Source organism: Podarcis bocagei, assembly GCF_964188305.1.
Source record: "Podarcis bocagei genome assembly, chromosome: 12".
Taxonomy (NCBI): domain Eukaryota; kingdom Metazoa; phylum Chordata; class Lepidosauria; order Squamata; family Lacertidae; genus Podarcis; species Podarcis bocagei.
In genome coordinates this window covers 47,073,165-47,090,715 of record NC_138137.1, presented here as the reverse complement: position 1 = coordinate 47,090,715, position 17,551 = coordinate 47,073,165, and the positions used below count along the sequence as shown (strand labels likewise).

Below are 17,551 nucleotides of genomic sequence, written 5' to 3'. Positions count from 1 at the left end.
TACAGCGCTAGGGAAACAGAACAGCAAAAAGATTCATTAAGTCCATAATAGGCCACTTTAGGTTGGACTGGATGACCCTTGAGGTCCCTTCCAACTCCACAATTCTATGAATCTATGTAGCTGGTGCGCTGAGTTTAGCTCCGTAGCTCACACACAGACAAGGTTTGTTCAAAACATCGTAGAGCTGGAAGGGTCTCTAAGGAACATCTAGTCCAACACCCTGTAACACAGAAATATGCAGCTGTCCCTTATTGGGATCAATCCTAAAACCTTAGTGTTATCAGAACCACATTCTAACCAACTGAGCTATCCAGCTGTCACCTCCAGATGTTGAGATGTATATTTTATCTCCCATCAAATTAAATATGGGGTCACAGAGGCTCATGCATGGATAGTATTTGAAGTTTTGGTCTTGAAAATAGCTCAGTTAAGATTTCCAACAGCCAAGCAGCTCCGTACATTAAACAATCAGCATACAGGAGGTATCAGTGCCAACCCCCCCCCAAAAACCCCGACCTTCCTGCTACAGATGACAAGCCACAATTGACTTAAATCTATTCTCAATAGTTACTGTTTTCTAAAGCACTGAAAACAAATCTGGCTGCAGATAGAATGAGTGAGTGGCAGCTTTGTTTTTTTTAAAAAACCAACTTATCTTGACAGGCTTCAGTATGCAAATTAGCAAAGCAAGAAGAAAAACAAATTGCATATTTAACTGAGAAAAAAAAAAGATTCCATATGGATTTACTCTGTAGAATTTTGGTTCCTTCCCATGCTTCTCAAGGTCCGAGCCCACTTCATATATGGATAATGAACTTCTATTAAATCCAGATGCCACAACCTTTTTTCCTGCGTTAACGCTTAGCAGTGAAAATGGGTAGTGAGTTATTCCGTAGTAATGATTACTTAAGCCAGGTGTGGAGAACATGTGGCCCTCCAGATATTGCTGAACTGCACTTCCATCACCGCTGCCCATTGGCCATGCTCACTAGAGCTGATCGGGAGTTGTAACTCAGCAGCATCTGAAAGGGCAAAGGTTCCTCACACATGACTTAACCTATCATCCTAAAAGGCAAATATCTGTAAACTGCTCTGGAAGCCTTTTTCTTTTCTGTTATGAAGGGTTAATGCATGAAGGGTTTGATGCCACAGAGTAAGCTGGCCTGGCAGGCTTAGCTATGTCGCTCCCCTCCAACCTGGGAGGAATGTAATCAAGCCTTATCGCTGTACCTCACAGTCTACTTGAGAAGCTCAATTTGGGAGATCTGAGCTGCTTGCTCCAAGCGCAGACCACATCACTCTAACAGGTCTCTCTTAAATTCCTACACCAATAATTTAGGAACTTTCACCAGTATAACTAAGCCACGTTTTAATGCCTGTGCAACCTTTACTGAATGCTGCATGGAAAAGCACATGGACCTGTCCTTTGTGAGTATATAAATCAACCTTTTTTAACTTATCAAATGAGTGGTCTCTCTCTATGCTGCAGATTTTGCTTTGCTTTGCTGCATATTTTGCAAGAATATTTTCCCAAAACCTGGATATTGGCATCTAAGAATTCTATTTTGTATATATCTCTATTTTTCTTGCTACCAACAAAAATGCTTTAAATAAATGCAGCATGAGTGGTCACTACTGAATACATGTTATGCTTACCTAGATAAACAGAACTCCAGTGTTTTTTTCAGTACTTCTCGCAAGTCTTCCTGACCTTCTGACTGCAGCTGTTCTTTACCTTCTAGAAACAGAAGACATGAGTTTGACAAAGTTGGGGGAGAAACCAAGCCTTCATAAAAAGTAGCTTCCTTCAAGTGTCAAAGGTCACCTTATTTGCAATGGCAATAGAGGTTAAATAAAGTACCCTTCATACCAACTCATGACACAAAGAGTATCTTGCACATGATCCTAAATATCCGGACTCAGCAGAAACTTTGGTGGAGCTTAGACACACATAAGCTTGCATCCACAGTCTACCCACCCCATCTCATTAGAAAAGGTTGGCTCCATTGAAAAGCCAAGCAACAATCATTTTATATTACCATCAATACATAAACAACTGACAAATTAGTTAGGATTCCTTTCCAGTTGCAATAGCTTTTAAGAAATAAGGGTGATGTAAAATATGTAAATATTTGAACAGGAATAAATTTTTATATATCTGGAAGCTATCAAGAAGGCTTCTAGTATTTATTTTTTCTGCTCTGCCCTTTACACACTCAATGCAGACAAGTATCTCAAACGTCATCTTTAAAACTTGAACTATATTACTGTGGAGAAAGCAGTTTGAAATATGTGCACAGCACCATGATATAATGATATAATATGAAAAAAAAATTCATTTGTTAGCTTCAAAGTACAAAGACCAACATGAAACTCTTATGTAAGAAACTCTTATGTAAGAAAGTTGCATTATTCATTATAATTTTAACAGCCAGGATTGTGTTTGGTACTACAGTGGAAATTCTTGCCATCAGACGTTGCAGCAGACACGAGCTAAATTCTTTTTGCTAAATGGCCTCGGTCCAGTATACCTGAAGGAGCGTCTCAACCTCCATCGTTCTGCCCGGACACTGAGGTCCAGCTCCGAGGGCTTCTGGCAGTTCCCTCGCTGCAAGAAGCCAAGTTACAGGGAACCAGGCAGAGGGCCTTCTCGGTAGTGGCACCCGCCCTGTGGAATGCCCTCCCACCAGATATCAAAGAGAAAAATAACTACCAAACTTTTAGAAGACATCTAAAGGCAGCCCTGTTTAGGGAAGCTTTTAATGTTTAATAGGTTATTGTATTTTAGTGTTTTGTTGGAAGCCGCCCAGAGTGGCTGGGGAAACCCAGCCAGATGGACGGGGTATAAATAATAAATTGTTGTTGTTTATTCTATTAAGTAAAAACTTAGATTATCAGTTGGAAAAAAGCAGAAGGGAGCTCCAAATTGATTAAGATGGATAAGGGAATTATATAATGTTTTGAAAAGTTCCTTTTCTGGACTCAGAAGAAATGACACAAGAATTATAGTGTTAGGCTGCACTGAACAACATCCAATGATATCTGCCTGTTTGCACAACAGAAAAATGCCTGTGCAATGTGACTTCCTTAGATGAGTTATTAGGTTTCCCCAATAACATTAGTTTAAAACAGAAAGTACCCCAGGCAGGTGGTATCTATCCTCAGCCTATATACTGTATAAAAATGGTAGAGCTGTGCATTGGTTGAAATCCTATGTTCACACCCTGAAAACACAGTATTTGACACTAGCTGCAGAAGTCTGCAAGGCAAGTTTCTGGCCCTGAGATTGTGGAGGATTGATACCATGTAGGCAATGTCATGTGTGGGTTGCACAGTGAGCAGATGTAATGCCCTGCAAAGTTTGTCTTTCTCTGTAACTAGCAAAAGCAGAATTACTGAATTAAGCAAATAAAATGTGCATAATGTGAATCATTCAGCTTTTCTTGCCTTTGCCAAAGAATACAATCTTCATTTAAAAAAAAATTAAAATAAACATGGCCGATGGTCAGGGATGGTGGGAACTAGAGAGCACTACTCCTGAATTATGCACTGTAGGCACTTTTCATTATACAACTTAGACTTCCAAGATAACATGTCAACACTACATCCTGTGATCCTATAAAATACTCAGTTCATCTAGTAAATATATTCACTACCCAAGACATTGAAGGTTCAAAGTTCCTAGCATTGTCTGGGCTGTTGAGACTTCAAAGTTTAGATTGCTTTTTAATGATGGAGGCAAGTTTGAACATTTGAAATATTGTACATATGATCAATCTGGTATTTCTTTAAATGTACTGTAGTCACAAGCCCGGGGGCAAACAGTGGTTTGTCCTAAATGAAGCAGACTGAGCCCCACATATAAATACATGCAAATGTGCTGGTAAAATTGTTACATTAATAGGCACTACTTATTTCAGACTATGCATCAAGGATTCCTACAAGCAACTATTGTTACTGTTTAATCATTTCTGTAGCAATGCCTATAATTCAGTGTTGCCCAGGTAAATTTCTTCAGTAGCTTGTAATTTATAAGTTCCTGTCAAAGACATATTTAGGATAAACACTGGGGGTCATTTTGTAAGTTGGAGAACCATTTTAAAAACATACAAAGAAGCCTCCTCTTTCTTACCTGTCTGAGTGTTTTCGTGTATAGATTCATACTCTGAATGATCTAGAGCCAAAGGGTTCATATCTGTCTGGTCTGACAGTGGAGCTGTCAGTGATGGTTCTTGCAGTTCTGTTAACGATTCATTCTGGTGCTTTTTGTCACCATCACCATTGGCCTCCAACCCTGCAGAAAAAGTTGCAGGAGTCACAAACCAAGAAATTCTTTATCTGCTTTAAATTAGAAAGAAAAGGCTCAGAGGACCAGCACACTCAGCTAGAATCGTACCTTCTTTGCAGGAATCTGGTGGATGATCTGCTATTTCTTCCCAGGTTTTGCTCACGCCGCCATCATTAGCCCCGCTTGCTTCCACATGTAACATATGATTCCCCCATACTTTTGCATTAGGATTTAGTTCAGAAACCTTGGCCGACTCCTAGGAAATAACAATTGGGTTACGCTCTGTTAACTAAATGCCTGTAATTTTACGTGGTTCCTTATTATAAATGCAACCCACAAATGGTTAAAAGATATACAGCAGTGGAATAAGAGTTCTTGTGGCTAGAGGCCATTCGGTGCTTATGTAAACTCAACCTACATTACTTATCAAGGCAAATTCATCCACATTTATCATTTGTATAGCTCTTTGGAATATTCAAAGAAGTAACATCAATTGTCTTAGATTCCAAGTTGTTCTTCTTCTCTTGTACTCTTGTAAGGAGGTATTTCCGACAAGTCTCTCCTCCATCAGCAGTCGTCCCCCCACCCAAAAAATAATCTAGCACCTTTCCCAAAGGACCCAACTCAATTGGGATGAGACCACAGGAAGCTGCAGGAGGTAGCAGGAGTCAGGAAAGCTCTGCTCCATTTATGAAAGTTACCACCCAGGCTTCATTTATATTTATGATCAGATTTATACTCCACTTTTCCCACCAAATGGAGACATCCAACTGGTTTTCAACAGTGGCTACATTCACATGGTTACACTAAATCACATTTTAGTGTTACCAATATGAGCCTGTGCAAGTATGACATTCATGCGCTACCTCCCTCCACGATTTAGCATTAGGAGGAGCTGCCTGTGTGAGCCTTGGATCCGCACACTCTCCCATGCCTGGGTGTAGCTATGAGGAGACTCGCAGCTTCTATCTGTTTTTTTAAATTAATAACAACAACAACAACAACAACCCCAGTTTAGTGTTATATCTGAGCCCTAAACTGTGCTTAATTTTAACTGTAGTTTACTAAAAAAAATGCAGGCTTCATAGTTAAGATTAACTGCAGGCTGTCCAGATTCAGACTTAAGGCTAAGCTGTGGTTAGTCAAAAATAGATGGCAACATTCGTTGTGCCGTGCCAGAGCAGTGTGCAAGAATGAGGCTTACAAAAACAGTAAACAAACATTATCAAAAAAAGGAGCCATAGTAAAGGTAAAAGTAAATCTAAGCATTGGCAAGATCAAAAGCGGATGTTAACTCCATAATCTTTGAACCGGTTCTGTAAGGGAATGTCCAAACATATTCTTACTACAGAGGAAGGGGGAAAGTGATTGATGCGAGTTTTCTTAAGGCCCCCTAGCAAGCCCATGGGCTGAGGCAAGGTATGAAGAAGGATTCATAGCTTATATTGTACAACTATGAAAATGTCCTCAAAGATGATGGCACTATAAGGTTAGATTTCAACCATGTCATAAATGACTGAACTAGCTACCTATTGCAATGCATGCTTTACAATCTTCTAATCATGTGGTTATGATAAGATGGGTGTATTTGTGCAACAATTCCCCTTACACAATAATTCCCTTGAAGAATTAAGGCTTGCACGATTGGTATCGTTATGAGCAATTTATGTCTAGGATAATTTCCACAATAAATTGTGACCATTTTGGCTCTTGCCTGCCTTTCAAAATAAAGACAAAACCACAAACATAACAAGACAAGTGTTATCTCTCTGAATAACAACCCTACCGGTAATAACTGCTGCACAACTCCAAACATCATTGCTCTATAGTTTTTAAGCAACAAACCTAGAAACAAATCTAAGCTCGGATACCTCAGTAGGTATGGTGCTGACAATGCCAAGGTTGCAGGTTCGATCCCTGTAAGAGACAGCTGCATATTCCTGCACTGCAGGGCATTGGACTAGATTGGACTCAGGGTCCCTTCCAACTCTATGATTCTATGAGAAATGTCTTCCTTTACATTAGGAAAGGGCAGGGGCCATCAGAGTTTTGGCTGGCCTTGATAGCCAGCTCAAGTTTGTGATGATGAAGACTCCCCTCCTCAGTTTCAATGCAATCTTGCACATTTCTACTCAGAAGCACATCCCACTGTGTTTGATGGAGCTTAATCCTAGCAGGGCATAGGATTTGAGCCTTGGGAGTATTCCCCCCATAGTCTTTCCAGCCTCAATCAAACAATGCTACCTCTTGCTTAGCAATGTTCCAGGGACATAATATTGCTGGCTGGCTGCCACTGAGGAGCTCTGCTGCCACTGCCAGAGGCAGTAACGAAAAGTAAAACACAAATCCAAAAAAGGATTAAGAGAAAGAGCGCTGGTGCTGTCCAGCTTCCAACAGTTAGGTGTGCCCCAAGAAACTCTGGAAAAAAATGAATGAAATGCACCCCTCTATTCAACATGGAAACATGGCAGCAAATCCTGCAACAGCCCAAGTTCAAAGCAGTTACAGCAACCAAGTTAGCATTACAGTAATTCTCTACACAGTGCTAGGGGAGCAGGGAATTGCCCAGACTAGACATGTGCACTGCAATCCCATACATAGCCTACTCAGAAGTAAGTCCTCCTATGTTCGAGTGAGGTTCACTTACGTGCCCTCAATTAGACCCCGACCACCGTTACAAAGCTACCTCTCAAAAAGGGTTAAAAGCAATTTTACAACGTAATGGTAGCAAGATGCTTTTTCAAATCCTCGTCCTTCAGCTCTCAGATAGGAGTGCAGGTATAGGGACACAATTATTTACTTCCCAGTTCAAACTTCTTAGCAATGATAAAAATCGGCTCATCAATAATGTATTAAAATTTAACCCAAGCATTTTTCCAATCTGTTTTAGGGAGAACGTTACAGTAAGTTGTAAAATATCAACTTTGTGGCAACCTTCAGAGGCTATGGATGAGTGAGAGGCAACAAAAGAGATGTCTATGCCTGCCACAACACAGGTACCAAGATGTGCTGCTATGTATGCCTCCATTTTAGCAATTCACAGTGGCTTAACTCAAACAAACGGAAACACTGCTGGAGTTTTAGAATATCATACATCAAATCAAAATCTTCACCTTGGATTACAGCAACTCCTTTTTAAAAGTGCCTGATGAATCAAATTATGATAGTGAAATACTTACATATTCTTCATCTCTATCTTGCCATCCCCAGATATCACTGTTTTGTTGTACTAGCAACTGGTAAGGGTATCCTCCCATTTCAAAAGAAGGAACGGTCACATCGCCAGTTTCATTTTGGAGCGCCTCACTAGCACTGCATGAGCTATCCGTTTTGTTAAAAGATGAATTAATCCACAAATATCCCATCAGGTATTCCTGATCATCTGTAAACTTGGCAGATGAAAACAAACCACTTAGTGGAGCAGATGGACAAAGCGGATCACCTTGGGAATCGCCCATATCCATTTTGTGTGTGTTATCAGATTCCTTTAATATATCTTCCATCAGATCCAATACATGCTTTGCATTGCCTTGGTCACATTCTTGATCGTTAACAGAGGCCAGAGGTATTTCGTACGAAGGAGTAGCGGCATATTTGTCTACCTGCTTGGGGTCAATACAAATCCCACCTGCATCAGTACAAGTCAGAGAGTCTTTGGCATCTGATCTGGAAGCACATTCCACCTCAACGTTCAGTTTCTGCTGGCCGTTTTGGGGAGCAGAGTCCTTTGCATTTTCTGTTAATATATCTGCACAGGGAATTGAAACTTCAGAATTTAAAGGCCTAAGAGGGCACATGGTTTCCATTATACTCTGTTTGGGTAAAGAGCTGTTTCCGTAGAATCCTGATTTCCCTCCTCTTGATCTGGTCGATGTCTCAGTGTGACTAGTTTCTATTTTTACATTTCTAGCATCACTTTCATCAACTGATGCAGGAAGTCTCTCTGTTTCAAGCTGACTATTAGCTTTATCAATCTGCAGGATACTTAAAGACTCCTCCAGAACTAAAGGCCTCTCTTGCATATTTGAAGATACTCTAAGTTTTTGCATTAGATCATTATTGCCATTTAACATACAGTCATCTTGAACAGTGAAATTTTCAGAATCTGCCCTGGTTTCTATTTCACTATGTGTTTTCCTTTCATGGTGTGTTTCCCATTTCAACCCATTTACAGGCTCTTCTGCAGTTGCTATTAATTTGTGAGGGTCAGTCCCTGCACTCAGCTGATCTTCCAGTCTATGGAATGTACATTTGTTCCATAGCTTGCATTGTTCATCATTCAAATCCATCTCACTCGCTTCAGAATGTGCTAAAGAGACACAGCAGCTGTTATCTTCGTTAAGTGAACTGGAATAGTCATTTGTTTTGCCATCCTTTTTAGAGAGGTTGTGTGGAACTTGAACTTCCAAGCAATTTTCATTTTGGATTCTTTCATATTCATTTACATTTACATTAAGAGGTTTAGAAAAAGTTAATGTCTCTTCGCTTCCCCATGATCCTTCTGTCAAATCACTCATCTCTGAAGGTATGTTATCTATTTGAGACAGGTTTTGATGAGCAGCCCTTATAAAGCTGCCGTCTTCATAACTGGTAAGCTCTGAAACATGGGGTATTTCCGCTTCAAAAGCCACACTCTCTGATGTTGGAAGTGTTTTAGTGGTGCTTTCTTTCAGATCCCCATGGGAGCAGAATGTTCCAAGATCAGAATCATCTTCATATTTCAGGAGTAGCTCTGGATTAAACTGTTCAGAAAAGTTAGGGATTTTCTTATCATTGCAGGCAGATACTCTCCAAAATTCATTTGTGCTTCCTGTAAAGTTTGGCCTATTCACTTGACTTTGGTTTTTTGTGTTATTTTGACTTACAGAGAGGAAATGACCAGTTGTGTCCTCAAACTCTGATGAAAACTTCAGGCTTCCCAACAACTGTTTAGAGTTTTCACCTTCGGTATTTTGATTTTCATTAGATTCAGACTTTACACCTTCAGTGACACATTTGTTCTCACTATTGAAAAAGGAAGTCCATGCATGAGTCCTGCTTTTTAATTGCAGAGAATATTTCATGCCTTTCTCCAAATGCACAGGTGTTGGAGAATTATTGTTTTCACCAAGTGATTCATTCACAAAGATTCTACTACTATCTACCATATTCATTTCCTGGGTTCTATTTTTAGTATACTAAAAATACTAGTATAAACCTGTGATCCCCATTCACTACACCAACTGGAGCTTTTACCCCCATTTCACTTTTTGGCATCAGTAAACTATCCTTTATTATACTGGGAGATTCATCTTTCAGAGCACTGAAGTCAACAGGCACCTGAACCGGCTTCTTCGGGACTAACAATTCCTTCCCACTTTCCCCAGGCCATGTCATACTGTACATCTCCTGAACAGCTGAACTTTCTACCTCTAAAGCAGTCTCTCCGTGCAAAATAACCTGCCCTTCTTCTAGATCCATTCTCAGATCATCATCAACTATACAAATACTGTAGAATTCATCTCTGGTACTTATACGGGGCCTGTCAATATCAAGATATGCAAAGCTTGAAGCTGCTGTCTCTCTGTCTGCTGTACCTGAACCTACTGCACTACAATTACTTTTAACAGAATCTACTTCATCCTGCACTAATAAGCACTCACCCATAACTGGCTTGCCTTTTATTCCACATGTACTTAAGGCTTTCGGGAAGATGCTTCCTTGGCTTACAGCCACCGGCACACATGAAGAAGTACTTTCAAATGAACGGCATGGCTTTCCAGCTACAGTAGATCCTGTTTCATTATTGCTATTAATATGGTAGCTGCCTGCATTATTCACACATTGAACATTACTACTGCTACTTTCTGGAAGATTTTCAGCACCATCCATATCTTCCATTCGTCCGCACTCTTGTAAACTGCCATACCCATTCAAGACCTTTCTTGCATTATGTGGATAAAGATTAAAAGATCTACTGGGGTTGTGGACACCTTCAGCGATCCCCGCACAATGGCCTGAAGGATATTTAACTGACTCTACGCAATTATTATGAATAGCAGGTGTTCCAGAAACTGCCTCTTGGATTACATGCAGGTCCTTTCTTTCCATGGTCTCCAAAATGGAAGTTAAAGTTTTACTTATCCCGTTTTCTGACGTCTCCTCTTCAGTTGATTTTTGCAAAAGACTCATCTTCTCATTCTTGCTGTTGAGTTCCTTACTGAAACAGCAACCCATTTTTATGTTGCCTTTTACAAGTCCCGGAACTGTGAGCTCTTTACTGCATATACCCACTTCACTTCAAGGCTGCTGGGCAGACAAGCCAACACCCAGATGCCAAAAATAGCACTGTTTAAACAGTGCAGGGGGTTCATATGCTATTGCCACTCAAAATCCAAAGCCCAGTTCCTAAAATGCCTCTATGTAAAGCCGGCATTATGCTAAACAATGTGACTTTCAGCTATATATTTTTCTGGCTTGTACTAGGTATTTGGAGGATTTTCTTCATTTTTTCATCTCCCAAACAATGAAAGTGTTCAGAACTTTAGCTGTCTGTCTCTCCTTGTAAATGTAAGAATGCTTTGCCAGAACAGCCACTCCCATATTGAACTGAATAACAAAAAAGGGTGCATATGCATCTTAACCTACTGCAATACTGCGTGTTAATTTGCTGTAATTAGGAATTGATAGAACAAGGAAACTCTGTTAGGGGCTCAACAGGATTTTTCTATCCAAAGTATAGTTCAAAGCCTCAGAGTTCATTCTAAAGGTACTGCAAATTAAAACCGCTCCAGTAATTCCTTGCTTTTTAAATTTTTTGCGGGGCAGGAGAGAGAAGACGACAATGAAGACCATCCTGCTTGCCCACTTCCAACATGTAATTTACATACTATTCTCACATGACCATTTGCACTAACACGATTCACCTCAATTTCTCGATGTGATGCCCAAAACTGGGGCAGGTGGGGGGGAATGTGTCCGAAACAATTCAGTTCTGCCCACAAAACATGGGCATGAGAAGGAGAAAGTCCACAAAAGAAAAACCATTCCTTGTGGCATACCTTGACTAAGAAAACCAACAGGTTTTGCCTCAGTCTGGCTAAAGAGAGAACGTCCACAAGTTACAGAAGGGATGAGGAACATTTTTGGCTCTGGGGATCAGATTTTTATCTGGCCCTGCCCGATGGGCCAAATTTGACAGATGGGTGGGAGTGTGAATCCTTATTTCCTGATGTGCAGGTTCAGATCTCTAAAGCTTTGTTGGCCAGCCTATGTTTTCCTAAACCAAGAGAACTGTGATGCTTGTTCTGAGAAAGATAATCAGGCTACAATCAGGCTGAGCCAATATCTGCCATTACCACAAGATATTCTTCACCACGCTTTTGGTGGGATATTGTTAATAAAGAATCCCACTGCTGTCCAAGCCATTTGCAAAGGTCCTCAGCAAGGCTTGTGCAACAATAAAATATCATCCAGCATCTCTCTGCACCAGTAGCTGCCCTTGCTGAATTAATTCAGTCTACTACTACTACTACTACGCACATAGGAAAGAAAAGGCTGCTTGCCCAAAGGCTGACGCCATGATTGATTGTGCTGAAATTCAGATATATAGTACAAGAATATTGTAGGATGCCAATTTTCACAGGTTCACAAATGGGGGATGCTCCTGGATTCATCATTGTCACTGGAGGCTCAGGTGGCCTCAGTGGATAGGATTGCCTTTTTCCAGGTCTGAATGCTTCCCCTTCCACAGCCCCTTTTGGACAGAGATGATGTGGGCCGGTGTACCCCATGCTCTGGTAACTCCCAGTTTGGATTATTGCAACAGGCTTAGTGTAGGGCTGCCCTTGAAGGAGATTCAGAAACTTCAATTGGTCCAAATGCAGCAACCAGACCTTATATAGAAATTTAATAAATATAATGATGACGACGACGATGATGATGATATACCTCTGTTTTAAAACAGCTGCATTGGTTGCTAGTTCATTTCCAAGCGTAATTCAAGATGCTTATGTTTAAAGCCCTAAACAACTCAGGCCCCCAATACTCGAAAAGTCATCTCCTTCCCTTCTGCTAAGATTGGCAGACGGAGCCCAGGAGAGGCTAACTCTGTGGCAGCCACTAAGTTGTGGAACTCCCTCCTAACAGAGCTGCATCTGGTACCTTCATTATACAGCTTCCCATATACAGCTTTTGACAGTTGAGATTATATGTTTAGGGCCCACCTTGTTTCTGTGACTGTGCTCTGAACTGTTTTTAATATTGTGTTTTAATGTTGTAACTCGCCCTGGAACCTTAGAGTGAAGGGCGGGTAATCAATCAACCAATAGTAATAATAGTAGTAGTAATAATTTCAATTTATCCAAATTTCATTTTGTGGACTCTACTATTCCAGAAGACCTCTCTTAACGCTGTTTGCTATTGAAATGAAAGCCCTGTGTGTGGCAGCAGAAAGTCAAAAAAACAAGCATATAAAAAACAATTGTTACACAAAGTAGCTTATTCCTGTTTTAGACTAAGGGGACCTGTGACAAAACTTCTCCTTTGAATGAATATAACTAGCAGAACCAGAAAGCTGAAAGGTTGCTTTCTGTTTCATATGCTTAGCACAACTAAATGAAATGAGCGAAGAAAAGAGTTCTATTTGCTGCAGAATCAATACAGAAAATAACTTGTATCACAAGGTTACCCAAAGCAGGCATAAGATTCAGGGGATAGAACAGTGGCTAAAATAACCACACTTTCATGCATTCAGATTTATCAAGTCTTCACCATGATACTTACTAGATGAGAACTATCTTTAACTTCTTGTACTTGCTGCACCTGCGGTTCAGCCACAACTTTAGGGTCCTGATCAGAAGTCATGAGCTGCCTGCTTTCTGGCTCCTCAGAGAGAACTGTATTGATCACCACCTAAGCTGCAGGATAGAAGAAGGAAAAAGGCATTAAGAATGCATAGCTCATTTTGTATATTGCTAATAGTGGTAAACAGAAGGCAATGCCACTCAATAACAGTTTACAGACTGCACTGAAAGTCCAGGGTTCATACTGGATCTTCAATTTTAAAAAACACGATTGGGTTCTTCTCAGGCTATTCATAGCCTCACTGGCAAAGACAAAAATTCTCTATAAATACGTGATGAGCTGGAAACTCATTGCTACCACAATGATTCTAAAAAGTATGTCCACACTGCTCCATTGTGGTTTGTGTGTTTAGTTTGGCTTATTACCTCATCAAGTTACTCTCTGAAGAACAAGGGGACACAAAATTTAAGGCTGTAAAGTTGATTGTAACTGTGAGTGATGTTGCAAACCATTAAAAAAAATGGAAGGAAGAAATAGAACCGTGCCCACCAAGCTGATAAGACTGGCCAGTTGACTCCATGGAAACAATTGGCATTTGCAATAAAGACTGGACAGATGACTAAACATGTTTGATTAGTAAGCAATGTTTATACATGGGTGTCTCCATATTTGAAAACAAATACAGCCCCGGTTAGGTGTGTGAAGTATCACCAAAACAGACTGGTCATATTGCTAAAGGATTGAGAAACTGCAATTCGCAAAAAATGTTTTATGTAGAGCAGGCGTGGGCAGACTTCAGACTTGTAGGATCTACTTTTTGTTTTTTACTAGAACTCTAAGGTTCTAGTTCAAAATAATGGCGGGTCAGAGCCAGTTATCTGCTGAACCTCACCATGCCACAGACTGGGATAATTTGCATATATATAGTGCAACACTGCATTTAAGTAGAAGAGCCTCTAGTCTTGCTATTAGTAGTCAAATCCTTGCTGGCCAACTGGTGTGTCTACTGTAAATCACCCCATGATCAAACTTCTGCCTACGCAGACATAAAGACTTTCAAAATGTAATTTGACAATGCTAAGCATATCTTGAGTTTTATTTTTCATGTAGCCATTCAGGTTAGACAATTTTAGCTGCATCGTTGCAATTTATACAATTTACCCTACGACATAGAAGATGGGTGGCACAAATGTCAAGTATCTATCCCAAACAGGGATTTTGAATGAAGCACTAGGATAACAGTGTGGTATGGTGGATAGAGCTGTCTTCCTCTAATGTCCTTCAGATGTTTGGACTACAACTCTCATCAGCCATAAATGGCATAGCTAATGGTAAGAGGTTTTTGGAAGTTTTAAGTCTAAAATGCCTGCCATCAAGTGGAGGAAGGCTGGGTTACAATGATGGACATAGACTAGGGAGGTCAAATTGCTGCTCAGCCGTAAGATCGCTACTTGGCTGGAGAGAGGCTTCATAAGAAATTATTCATAATTCAAATTTAATAAATGAAGTACCTATCATGACTTTGCCGCCTGCAAAATCGGATTAACACAATATTAAACCTTCTGAGGCAGCTGCTGCAACAAGTATTTAGCATGACTGAAAGTGCTATAGAAAAAAAACGTTGGAACACACAAGCCTTTCACCAATGCTCCTGGTTCGGTACCCTGAAACCCACTTCAGCAGGAAACATCAGCTCTTTGAAATTTACAAAGAAAGCACTGTTGGCTAATATGAACAGCTGCACTGCAACATACAACATATGCTGGTTTCACTGATCTTCCCCAGCCTTCCCAATGAAGCTGTGTTTAGCTCTATGCATAGGGGAATAGCTATATCACATTTCTCTATCACAGTTCCCAGGCTGCTGCTGCTTCTTATTTGTATTGCATTTTACAGCTATAACAAAACATATCTTAAATATTAAATCACAAAAAGCAATAACTGAAGCCAATATAAATAATCAAGAACAATCCCAAAGAAAAAATATATAAAATCAATTCCAAAGAAACTGTTGTGTATGGTGAATACTATATTTCTGCTTCACAGATGTTTGTGCTCATTTCATCTTGTAAAAAAAACCAGCACACTAATTCTTTTAAATGAAATTTGTCATTTTTGCATTTGAACTTGACAATTTTTTCTTGCAATGATGGAGAATCCATTCTCCTTTCCTGGTCAAATCTACTATAGCAGAAGACAACATGGAGTTCCTTTCTTCCTGATCAAGACCATTCCATAATTTGCCAGTTAAAAAAAAAAATAATAGAGACAGATAATTCAGAATCACAGATTTTAGTTCAGTACTGAAGACACATTACTTTTGAATTTTCAGCAACGAACTTCTTGGCTCTAAAGACTCTGCTGCATAAGGTGAAAGCATTCAATGGAGCAAGGCCCATCTTATCAGGATTCAAGTTCAGCTTCTTGTCTCTCATTCAGGCCACTGCCAATGGGATGAAAAACACTCTCCCAACACTACCTTCTGCATTCTGTACCCTGCGCAGACCAGAACCACTGTAGCACAATGCCCCCAATTCCCATTCCAGATAGCCACACTATTGTGATTTGGCACTGAAAGCTGCAGAGACATCAAGAAGGAAGAGCAAGTCACACTCCCCTTGTCCCACTATCTGTAAAGATCATCCATCATGCAGAGCATTCTGTACCATGGCCAGATTGGAACCCAGACTGGAACGGATCCAAGAATGCTTGTGTTATCCAAGAATGCTTGCAGATGTCCCACCACCTTCCTCAAGAAGGGGGTATTTGTGAATGCTTGATAGTTACTCCAGCCCAAAGGGTTCAGGGATCATTTCTTTAGAAGTGGCCATACCACCCCTATCTGAAGGCAACAGGGACAACTCCCTGAGAGAAGGGCATCCAAATGGGTCCATCACCCATACAGGGGAAACTGCCACTACCAGTCCAAACTTCACCAGGTAACATTCCAACCATGACACGGGACTGCATTGCACATCCACACCCCACCCGGTTACATCTGGACCTTCCCTCATATCACTTGGGTCAAAGACTACATAAAGGGCATGCCCTGCCTCATGTGTTGGTTCTATGACCATTAGCTGTATGGTTGTCATGGAGACCATGAAGCCACATGGCGGTCCAAGAGCAATCTCCGCATGCATGCAGAAAGTGCCAAAAACAATGCCAAAGACTGTCTTGGTCACCTCATCAGGGATGTTGGTGGAGAACAGGATTTTTGATAGACTAGCATCCTAAACTATCCTAAGATCAAGAGGTTTTCTGGTAAAGGAGACAGTGCTTCTATGGACCATAACAACACACATATCCTCCATCTAGCCTGGTGTTGTACTGAGGACCCAAATGGGTACAGTTGAGTTAGATGAAGCTCACCCAGCTCACCCATCCAAGCATTGGTAACACATGCCAAGTTAGCCCCCTTCATCCACAATCAAGTTGTGAATAAGCCGTGTCTTATTCTGGACTGACCAGCACTACCAAATCAGACGACTCAATGTATTCCCATAGTAGAGGTTTTCAATTTACTATTTTTAGCAAGGTGTAATGATTAGGTGAAGGGGAACGTGTGATCACTTAATTTTCACCCAAAGGATCTATGAAAGGATGAAGCACTTTTAGAACAAAACAAGAACTTGCTTACATTTAAAGAGGTTAAAGCTTAATTGTTACTTTTGAAAGGCACAACACTTTGTTTCAAATGAACACCCTTTACAGAGATATTTAAGATCTTTCTTAAGTAACTTCATGCTTTTAACCTGTCACTGCTAAAATTCTTTCTAGGATAGCTATTGTCTAACACTCCCAGTCCCTTTCTGAATCTTTCCCTTCTCCTCATGTAGATAGAACCTTGCCTGCTCACAGACAATCCCGTCTTACCTTCTGCCAGTTCACTATCTGACCCCACTCAGGTAGTCAGGGACTTTCTGTTTGGGTGGGAAGAAGGGGTCTATATCCCTAATTCCAGGCCCCCATCTAACCCACAGACAATCTCCAGCCTGCACTCTCTCAGATAGTCCCTATCGCTATCTGACTGTGAACTGCCAGTATCTAATTTAAATTCCTCTCTCTCCTGATCAGCTGATCACTGGGTCACCAGGAAGCAAATCCAGGGCCTATCAGTCTTCGAAACATTTCCTTTGGTGTTGACCCTATCATCTGTGGACGAGCCTATCCTTATATCAAGTTCTGGACCATACCCACACCTCAGCTATATCCACTCTGCCAGCAAACAACACTCCACACTGCAGCCAGTCCTAAAATTCCTATCTGCAGGCAGGTATCTCACCAGACAGACAAACTGATGCGGGCAAAACACCACACTCTTGCCACTTAAGATGTTCCCTTTCACTATCATAATTGCTATACAGAGGTAAACATCCTGCCAGCAAAGCCTTTTTTTTTGGTTAATAAGCTACTGAAAAGATGCCAGCAACTCTTTCATTCTCACCACCCTCTGCCTAGGGAGAAAGCGCATCTCTG

General features: G+C 40.7%; 1 protein-coding gene across 1 annotated transcript in view; it reads right to left on the bottom strand.

The window, feature by feature from the left end:
- LARP4B (La ribonucleoprotein 4B) overlaps positions 1-17,551 on the bottom strand; it is a 59,381-nt gene that overhangs the window by 19,779 nt on the left and 22,051 nt on the right. Inside the window, exons 2-5 of the mRNA XM_081163615.1 lie at positions 13,052-13,185; positions 4,397-4,544; positions 4,133-4,294; positions 1,657-1,738 (exon numbers count right to left, since the gene is read on the bottom strand). Of these exons, the coding sequence (XP_081019741.1) occupies positions 1,657-1,738; positions 4,133-4,294; positions 4,397-4,544; positions 13,052-13,132 (473 nt within the window). The 5' untranslated portion in view covers positions 13,133-13,185. The remainder of the gene's footprint in view (positions 1-1,656; positions 1,739-4,132; positions 4,295-4,396; positions 4,545-13,051; positions 13,186-17,551) is intronic.